The sequence below is a fragment of the Solanum stenotomum genome, chromosome 8, assembly GCF_019186545.1.
Source record: "Solanum stenotomum isolate F172 chromosome 8, ASM1918654v1, whole genome shotgun sequence".
In the NCBI taxonomy this organism is placed as follows: domain Eukaryota; kingdom Viridiplantae; phylum Streptophyta; class Magnoliopsida; order Solanales; family Solanaceae; genus Solanum; species Solanum stenotomum.
In genome coordinates, this window is record NC_064289.1 from 491693 (window position 1) to 502103 (window position 10411).

Below are 10411 nucleotides of genomic sequence, written 5' to 3' on the forward strand. Positions count from 1 at the left end.
TGCATAAAGGAGCCCTTCCTCCGTCGTACGATGTAAAAGCTTGACTGTCCTTGTGATTTTGATATTAATGAAGTTGGTTATCTTAGTAGCAATATCCAACCACCCTGAATTAAATGACCATTCTGGAATAATAATAATTTTTTTCTTCTTTCCTTGCAAATTAATGATACTAAAATAGCGACCAAATCTGTTAAAATTTCTTGAGCAGAAAATCTCAGAATAATGGTTGTGATTTTTCCATCTCTTCACCGAGTTTCCTTTCGTTTTCGATGCTTCCTTCAAAAGGTGAACTATCCACTCCATCGTTTTCTGGCTGAAACTCGCCCTAGTCATCATGTTTCGGCCTCTTTCCACCCATTCATACCAAATCTCAGCCCTTGAGATCTTCCTTGTAATGTCATAAGATTTAAAACCTACCGTAAAATAGATGATATCGCTACCCATGATGAGAAGGAGATGAATAGAAGAAGAAAGGTTGATAGATAGGAGAGAGAATTCCGATGGAAGAAGTCCACCGGAATGGGAATCCAGGGCCCAGAAGGGACCTCAGATGAAAACCTCGGACATCGTGCCTGGGAGCATTTAATCTTAGAAATTGTATTCGATATGGCATACCATTTTCAGAACAACGAAAGCCTTCATCCAAGAAATTACAATCCTTTGATTCATAAAGTGGAAAACTTTCATCCCAAACCCAATTTCCATCGAAAATATCACAACTTTCTGCACCTTTTCCCAAGAAATCAACTGTTTCACTCTTGTTATACGGCAAAGATGATCCATTTATCCCAATCCAAGTAGCAAACAAGGATGGCTGATGCAACCGAGGCACTTTGTTCACTGTGCTATAATCCAACAAGAAGAGACACAAGAATAAGCAAACAGTGAAAAAGAAGCAGCCAAGAACACCTGGTGGAGGTTCAAAAGGCTTAAACCCCTTGAGTTTCTTGAAAATCTTCAAGTGGAAGAATCTGGGAGATGGGTTTTCACTTATCTCTGCTTTAGACTAAAGAAGTAGTAGTGGGTGTAGAGAAAAAATCCAGTCTTGGGATGGAGAAAACAAGACTATCAAAAGCAAGTCTTGGAAAACCATAAAAATTGAAAATTTTTTTGGAGGGTTATTGTTTTGAGAAGATGTGTTCACACATAAATCTTTTAAGTTGAATACAGCTAGGTGGGGTTTTAGTAAAAGAGCTGAGGAAGATGATGATGATGATGATGATGATGAGGTGGGGTCTTGTATGGACAAAATTAAAGACAAACAAGAAGTAGTCTAAAATGGCAAATGGGGACCAGGAGAAAATGCATTTTACACTTACTTATTGCTTCAGTAGAGTAATAATTAGTGAGTTTTTACTCTTCTTCTTCTACTGGTGAAAGAAAAAGAAAAGAGTTTTTGAAGAAACCGACAACAGGGAAATACCAAAGATTTGTGGCGGAAAAGGGTACAAGGCCGCCGTGAGGCTTAAGAGAGAATATATGGGAACGTGGTAAGTCAACAAATTTCACTTCATTCTCTCTCTAAATTCACAATTTCTCGCCTTTACATGCAAATATTATTTTCATTACATCAGTACCAGCAGTTAATTGTTGTATGAGCCGGATTTGTTGTTAATTAAATAATTGGTACCGGAGGTTAGAAATGAGTATTGATTAATACACCTAATAAACGAAGACGTGTAAATTCACCCACAATGCCGAATTGTCAAATATCGACACAAAAAGATTAATATTGGGAGAAAATTGTGCCACTCCAAATGAGTTTAATGCCCAGATTTAGTCTAGCAGGCGTCAGATATATGGTGGGACATCAAAAAAATTTAAATGGGGCCTCACTATGACCAGAAGAGGAATTAAGATGAGCTTTCACATATAACAAACATAAAAATCATTTTTGTATGTTATAGTTATAGTTTGCATAATTGCGCTCCATAGCAAATTTTATGTTTGTTATAGAACTTTTGATTTGTATAATTCGCTACGAACATCCAATTTTATACAAATTGTTTAGTTTTGTATAAATTCATTTATACATTGTAATTTGTATAATAAGATATATATTTGTATAATTATAAGTGTATAAGACGAAAATATATGTATTTGCATTTGTATATACACTTTTCTCTCGCTTTATACTGAACAAACGCATTTTATACATTTTATACCGAAATGTATAAAATGACTAATTATATACCAAAAATGGCTAATTGTATACCGAATCAGATGGCAAAAAAAGGAAATGTTTGCTGCGAATTACAATTAAAATAAACTATGGGTATAAAATTTAATTTGAATTAATAATTTGCTATTTCATACAATTTTCCCAATGAAGATTCTAATTGGGCCCGATTACTTGGGGCCTCCAATTACGGAAAAGTTTGATAAATAGCCATCCATATCAACGTTCATTTATATTTAAAAACTATTTAATCACGCTTTTGTTACGAAAACAATTTTGGACAAAAACTAAGACTAAGGAATAATTTCACAACTTTGATAAGTTGAAGTGTGGAACCGAAGACTAATTCACTGAGACTTCAATTTTGCTGGAGTTTCAAACCCCATAAACGATTTATGAAACTTATACTTTATAAGTTTAAACCCAATTTGATGGGAGTTTGAACGATTCCTGGGTTCAATCCTTATATCACTGATCATCAAACTTACTGTAATATTTATTTCAATTTCCGATTTGGTCCAAATGTAATAGTTTGCCACTCTATTCTGAGTAGATGCAAAAGTGACCAATTTAGTTGAGTAACTTGACGAGGCAGAACAAAATCGAAAGCGATAAGAAAGTAATGTTAGCGGACAATATGATGCAACGAGATAACATGCTCCTCACTTCAAAGATCCAAAATAAATTGTTGCATCAGATCCATCTTTTTTCTACTGGGAAAAACTAAGAGCAAATCTCTCAATCCGTACATATGTTTACATAGGCAAGACTGTAAAAAATTAGAGCAGCTGGAATGCATTTAGCGGCCTCGACCACGTCCACGCCCACGACCGCGCCCACGACCACGTCCCATAGGCTTTCCTGAAGAGGAACAATCAAAGGAAGAGTATATTAGAAGGATGTCCAAGCAATAAGGAAATTTAACCATACACCCAAAAAGCACAAAAACATCTGAACGAAGTCCTTAACAATACCAGCTGTTGGCTTCTTTGGCTTCACCCTAGGTGTTTCTTCCACCAGTAGCGTCTCAAGATTTAAGCTGTCAGGGAGGATGTAATAACGGATGTTGTTACCCCTCACACTCAGGTGATCCAACGTCACTGGATTCTTTCCTTTTAGCGTAATTTTGACAGCCTTCAGATGTGTGTTCATGCTAACATCCACACCTATAAAAATATAACTCCCTTTAGAAACTTTAAGTCACAGCTCTCAATTTCGTAAAGTCGGTAAAAAGATGGATTTAATAGCCATTGTACCTAGTTAATACCAAAATACGTACTGATATGATCAAAAATATATTTATACATCCCAAATATATCCAGCAATTGTCTGTTAGTATAGGCAACCCCTCACAGAGTAAATCAGAAGCATGCAAAGGACAACCAACAGAAAAAAGAAAAAATGCATACAGGTCTCTAAATATGAGGATAGGACAGTATTTGTAAAACTACTCTGCTGGTCTAAAACGGAGATAACTTTGCAATGAAGAGATAGCCATCAACTAAGCTTCCACGCGAATTTGGATGGTGCATGTCCTATTTCGCACGACAACAGTTTTTGTTTCTTCTATCACCTCTTCTTTTTCATTTCACAAGAAAAATGCTCTCGTGTTTCCTTCTCTTCTTTTTTTTTGAGGATTTGGGGGTGGGGGGGTAAAGGAGGAAGAACGCAAAGGGCACCACTCATCATTGCTGCCCTTCTTGCCAATGCTACTTTCAATGCATCCTGCAACCAGCATAGGCCCTGACTATTGCCATAAGAAGCCTACCTAAGTTCATTAAGAAACCATTGCTAAGTAGCATCTCTACTGCCAGACAACCAAGTTACAATATTTATTATTTTATTTTTTTTGGGGGGAGGGGGGTAAAGAAATAAATATTTTTTTTTTCAAAATGTTGGGGAAAAAAACATGCCATCAAACAACTATTCCTAACCTCACAAATCTGCCAAACTCTGCCTTGAATCCTCTTCTCCTATCAAGTTTAGGATTTTCCAGGTGCTATCTTAAACCCTAAATAATTTTCAACAATCAAAAACTCTCAAATTTCACTGCAATTAGGCTACGGTGAGTGTCAATCCAACCCCTCTTGAAAGGTAAATCAGACAATTGTAGAGATGGCGGAAGAAATTATTGAAAGATTTCATCAGTTTGCTCTTACGGAGGAAGAAAAGGAGACTGTCAATTGAAATTTCGGATGTTCTGTCGAGCACAAATGATTGTGAGGTAAGTCTGTTTGGTAAGGTCGTCTCGGATAAGAAAGTGAATCTCCAAGGCATCAAGAACACTATGCCGGTGGCTTGGGGAAATCCAGCAGGACTGCAAATAAAGGTAATCGGATGGAATTTTTTCCAGTTCAAATTCAAAGAAAAAGAAAGTATGGATAAAGTTTTATTCGGCACACCATGGCTGTATGATAAATTTCTCCTTAATATACATAAATGGGAACCAGGATTGAAGAGTACTTCTTCAACTTTTAATGTATGTGATTTATGGGTTCAAGTTTGGAACATTCCTTTACACTGGATGTCAATGGACGTTGGGTGCAAAATTGGAAGTGCGTTGGGAGGTATTGTGGATATCGCAATCCCTGAAAATGGAAGCAAAGAGGAACAATATATAAGGCTGAAAGCCAGGATGAATATTACTAAGCCACTACCTAGGGGTAAGTTGATCAAGTTAGGATCGGAAACTACATGGGTTGAAATAAGATACGAGAATCTGCCTTACGTGTGCTATTATTGTGGTCTGCTAGGACATAATGATAAAACATGTGTCCACAGAGCCAAGGATGTACACATGGCACAGTTAAAACTGATCAGTTTGGGATTTGGCTAAAAGCAGAGAACCATGTTCTCTTCTCGGAAAAGCGTAGGCAACAAGGGATAAACAGTATTAATGGAAGTCCAGTGGTTAATGGGAGAAGAGTTGAAGGGACTGTAAACAGTTTGCAGCACCTGGAAAAGGGTGCAGAAGTAGCTCATACACAGGGTCAAAATGAACCAAAAGGGAAGGAAATTACGGGTTTGAGCAGAAAGGATAACGATGTACTAAATAGGGAGGACTTAAACCAAATGCAACCTAAGGAGGTAACAAATTATGGATCACATGAGGAAGAATTAACGCTGGAGAAGAAAATTATGTGGGGATTACAACAATCTCAAAACAGGGCTTGAATATGGCTTCGAAGAAGAATGACATGAGCTCACAAACTCTAATTAATGAGAATATGTTCGACGGCACAACAAGGGGAAAGGATGATATTACGCAGATTAACTCAAAGGAAGTGCAAGACAACATACATCAAGTTCTCACAGCTCCTGAAAAGATGGACGTCAACACCAAAACAACTACTGAACAAGAAGACAATGACCTGGTATGTACTACTGATCTTATGATATATAGCAGTAAAGACTCGTCTCAAGTAGAATCATATGAACCTATAACAGAACAAAATAATCTAGCTAAAAAAATGAAAGATAATAACAATGAGGGGAGGAAAACGAGAAATTGGAAACGAATGGCCAGACAAGTTGGATGTTCTGTTAGTTTGAAGAATGATATTTCTAATGCAACTCTTGATGAGGGTTCTGTTTTAGCAGAATGTATGCAATATATAAGGGAGAAACGAAAAGGTGATACTGTGTTAATTTCTGATATAAAAACAAAAAAGAACAAAATTGTGGTGGAGCGGGAGGCCAGCCCCAAATGGCTTCCCTCTCCACAATGAGGGCAATGGTATGGAATTGTCGAGGCCTGGGGGGGTCCTTGACAGTTCCTTTTTTGAAGGAGACTATGCAGCTCCACTCCCCAAATATAATTTTTCTTAGTGAAACCAAAAAATAAGGATATTATTGTTAAGCGAGTTCAGAGGCAACTTAATATGCCTTATGCTATAATTGTGGACCCTGTTGGTTTATCGGGAGGCTTAAGCTTATTTTGGAATGATGATGTTCAGGTTTGTCAATCTCACACTTCATATTTTTATGTTGAAACTTTCGTGCATGACCTCTTAACCGATTCTAAATATTGGTGCATCTTTGTGTATTTGAGCACGGATAGAGTTATTCGTAGAGCACAACTAACAGAACTAGGGTTAAAATTGGCTAATTGGGGTCCTCTCTGGATCATAGTTGGAGATTTTAATGATATTTTGGACAACTCAGAAAAGGTAGGAGGTAGAAGTAGAGCAGTGGCTTCTTTTAAAGACGTTAAGAACTTCTTGTGGAACTTAGGGGCAGTTGATTTAGGATTCAAAAGTGAAGGAGAATGAAGTAAGCTATTGCAGTTAACACAACATTCATAACAATAACACAACACTCTCGGCCAAATTGTCTTTCCCGAGCCCGAGAGAGGCCGCCTTCTCTCAGTCTCAGGCCATCTTCTACTCTTCCGCTTCAGTCTCTAGTCTGACTCGAAGTATTTGTAAAAATACATACAAACTAGTGTTTCTATTTTCTGAAATGCACCCAAATAGGCAGAAAGCGAAGCGGATCGCTTCGCTTTTTGTCTGCTATGAACTAATTAACTTGTCCTATTAGCCAAATTCTGTTTAGCAACTTGCATATCCCACCCAGCAACTACACTTTCAGTTAGCGACACTTCCAAATAACTTCTCTTCCGAAGAAAATCAAATTCATACAGCCCATTCTTTAATTTACATAGTGTGAGCAATTCAGCTATTACCTAAGTTCAGATTGTTCATTTCAGACTTTACAAAGGTCATACCTAATACGTAAATATAGCAATACAGAATATATACTGATAACAAAAAATCCGAAGAAATTGATAGAAAGTTAGAGAGAGTGACCTGTAATGGTTCCATGAACAACGGTTCCGTTTTTGAGCTCAATTGAGACAGTCTCGTTGTTCAGCTTCATCAAAAATCTGAACAGACAGTTAAAGTTGAAGTTAAAATTAAATCCATGGCTAAGATCACTAGATATAACTCACAGAGAATAAAAATTGAAGATGTACCTGACGAGCTTCATTGTGCTGAAGAAATTGAAAACACAGCAGAGTAGGGTTTAGGGCAAGGAGCGCCGTATTCAAAAGCACAAGCTGCCATTACAATGGCGTCGTATGTATTTCATGAGCCCATAGCACATGGGCCGCCTAGTCGTGGGTAGAAAACAAGAAAGCCCATTGGACTAAACGTGGGCTGTCTCATGTTTTAATGGTAAGAATTGTACCTGTTAGCCAGTTTTCACCGTGCTATTTAAGTTGTAGCCAATTTGGAAAATTAGTCAACTTGTGGATAATTTGGAAAATTTTAGTTAAAAGTATGCTCTCTAGTCTCTCCTCCTCCTTCAAAAGTAAGTCAACGAGCACCAATCAAGGATGTGTGCCATATATGAGTTCACAACTTTAATTTAAACCAATTGGATCTAAAACTTGAATTCATATACTTTGTCACAAATAAAATTATGTCACATAAATTGCAGGGAAAATTGTACATAATGGCAAACTATTGATTCAAATTAAATGGTATAACCACACTTTGATTTAATTGTGTCCTGTAGCAAACTGTTTGCCAGCGCCTCTCTCCCTCAAACTCTTGCTCGCCACTCTCCTCTCTCGCTCACTCCCTCTGTGCTTGCCTCTCTCGCTTTATACAATAGAATTGTATAAATTGCGTTTCTGTTTGTATAAAGCGAGAGAAAATTGTATATACACATGCAAATACATATATATTCATCCTATACACTTATAATTATACAATAAAAATATTCCCCTGCCCAGTTCTCTTTTGCCTTTCTCTCTTTCTCGTTTTATACAACAAAATTGTATAAACTGTGTTTCTGTTTGTATAAAGCTCGAGAAAATTGTATACATGCATGCTAATACATATATATTCGTCCTATACACTTATAATTATACAATAAAAATATTTCCCTACCCAGTTTTATGTTTGTATAATGTATAATTTATATTTGTATAAAGTGAAAGAGAGAGTGATTTTTTATATACAAATATTTTTGTCAACGATTTATACAAACGAGAGGCTAACAACAATTTATACAAATGGTTTGCCAGCGAAATTATACAAATCTGAAGAAGAGCTAACGAATTATACAATTGCTTCTTTTTGTATATATGTATAGCGAAATAGACAACTTTCAATTGTATATGTATAGCGAATTATACATATATATGTTTGCTATGGAGCGCAATTATGCAAACTTTGCTATAGCACACAAATATGATTTTTTTGTTTGTTATATGTGAAAGTTGCTCTAAATTGAAACGGAGAAAGAAAATAAATGTAATTACGTAAAGATAAAAATAAAAGAATAGGCCTTCAAAATAATTGATCATCGATCAATCATCAGGATGATCTAAGATGCAAAAGTTGGATCCGATTTCCACTATATTAGCAGTGTATCTTTTTGATAAATTGAAACAAAAAAAAAAAAATCAACTACGTAAGGATAAAAAAAAAATAGACCCTCAAAATAATTGACCATTGATCAATCATCGGGATGATCTGGCCTCTGGGATGCAAAAGTTGGATCCAATTTCCACTATATTAGTAGTGTCATCTTTTTGATAGTACGAGTCTTCAAATTTTAAACAATTGACCTCTTTTTTCATATGTTTAACCACACTGACTTCATCAAAACATTGGCTGGTGTTATTAAAACACTATATTTTTCTTTTTTATTTTATGATTCGACCCTTTCTTTGAAGTGGATTTTTCGAGTGAATCCAAAAATATAATATATGAAATTAATACTAAATAAAATACAGAAGACATTTGTTAAAACATTTTTCTTTATTCAAAATTATAACTCATCATGCAAGTTCTCTATACGCTAAAAAAATAATCCCTTCAGTACAATGAACTAACTATTTATGTGTTGTCCCTTCATACTTCAAAAGGCTAATTCAAAATAAATTACAAAGTCGATCTAATGAATCTTTCAATTGTACCTCTTGATAGTGTAGATACCTTTATCGATAGGTTTGGTCCATAATCTTACATATAGAAAATATCAAATTATTATCCACCATAATTTTAAAAAATCTAGACTAATTTTCTTAAAAAAATAAATAAATAAATTGGGGTGGGTTGGGGGTGATCAAGTCTGATTTCTATGTATATCCAGAATCATTCTTTCCTTTATCTAGACACTAATATTCCTTTGTTTAATTAGCTTGCGAATCATAAGATCGTGTTTGATTTCATGAATAGGAGAAAGGCATACTATATACTACGTATAAATATAATATTAGATCTACATGTGTTTGTATTAATTACCAATTTATCATCAACAAATTAAATGTATGGTAAATAATTGAGGTTTGTTTTATCTTTAAGTATATTTTGAATTCGAGTTAGATAGTATTTTTATTTAGTATGATCGCATGTATGCATCGTTTGTTCAGTTTTCTGTATCTTTAATCACATTTAATAAAATGATGTTATTTTTATATTTTTAAATCAAGTAACAAATCGGAGTAGAAAATCACAAGAATTTTAGTCTCCATAATAGACAACATAAAATAAAACTTAATCTCGTATTTAAAATTTAATAATATTTCCTTTCAAGATAGAATGAATTTCCATCGAAACAGTAGTATCTCAAATTCTGCCGGCATCGGATGCAAAAGCTAAAGTAAATTATTTTAAAACAATGCGGAAAAAAGAGAGAGAGAGAAGAAGAGAAACTTGATGTTTGGGCGAACTTGGGTGTTTTTTTTCTTTTTATAAAAAAAAAGGGTAGAGTGCTTATACACAAAAGTCATGTCTGTTCGAAAAAATAAAACCTTTATTTCTCATTAATATAAAAGATCAAACATTATTTTATTCATGTTTATTTATTACTAACACTTTTACTAAGTGTTTTTACATGTACATAGAGTTGCTTCCCATTGAAGCTATTCGAATTATACTCTTATTCATTATTGCATATTATTGATGATAGGCAAATTTAGGCTGATTTCTATATTATTATTTTATCATATTACTTGTATATATTGCATGTTTATTATACTTGTACATTATTTTATTCTCCTCCTCAATTTGAAAAAATGAATTCAGTCGGGACCCATATTTGTGAATTTCGAAGGATGCCTAACCCCTTCCCTTTGGAATAACCTAAAGCCCTTACCTAGAATCTATTGGTTTCGTAGATAATTTTTTAAAAGTTAATTTATTAATTGGTTTCCTAGTTTTCCTTAAAATTAGGTGGCGACTCCCTTTTCATTGTTTTATCCCTTTTACCCCCTTT

General features: G+C 34.9%; 2 protein-coding genes across 2 annotated transcripts; both read right to left on the reverse strand.

Annotated features, from left to right (window-relative positions):
* Positions 1–436: 436 nt before the first annotated feature.
* LOC125872270 (protein trichome birefringence-like 10) lies at positions 437–2397 on the reverse strand. The gene is made up of 2 exons (XM_049552983.1): positions 2371–2397; positions 437–1006 (listed from the first exon to the last, which is right to left on the reverse strand). Exons 1-2 carry the CDS (start codon positions 2395–2397, stop codon positions 437–439), a joined length of 597 nt encoding a protein of 198 aa, XP_049408940.1.
* A 398-nt stretch (positions 2398–2795) lies between these two features.
* LOC125874855 (small nuclear ribonucleoprotein SmD1b) lies at positions 2796–7241 on the reverse strand. Its single transcript, XM_049555891.1, has 4 exons — positions 7155–7241; positions 6988–7064; positions 3154–3345; positions 2796–3040 (listed from the first exon to the last, which is right to left on the reverse strand). The coding sequence occupies exons 1-4, from the start codon at positions 7166–7168 to the stop codon at positions 2979–2981; spliced, it is 345 nt and encodes a 114-aa protein (XP_049411848.1). The 5' UTR covers positions 7169–7241; the 3' UTR covers positions 2796–2978.
* Between the last annotated feature and the right edge of the window lie 3170 nt (positions 7242–10411).

What these genes read in the sequence shown, in the direction of transcription:
- LOC125872270 (XM_049552983.1), bottom strand. Translation starts at nt 2,397, where the DNA reads ATGGATGGCTATTTATCAAACTTTTCC. An exon ending in GCTATTTATCAAACTTTTCC is followed by an intron (nt 1,007 to 2,370) that starts GTAATTGGAGGC and finishes CTACTTCTTTAG; the next exon opens with TCTAAAGCAGAGATAAGTGA.
- LOC125874855 (XM_049555891.1), bottom strand. An exon ending in TGTTCATGGAACCATTACAG is followed by an intron (nt 3,346 to 6,987) that starts GTCACTCTCTCT and finishes ATATTTTTATAG; the next exon opens with GTGTGGATGTTAGCATGAAC. An exon ending in GCCAAAGAAGCCAACAGCTG is followed by an intron (nt 3,041 to 3,153) that starts GTATTGTTAAGG and finishes GTTCCTCTTCAG; the next exon opens with GAAAGCCTATGGGACGTGGT.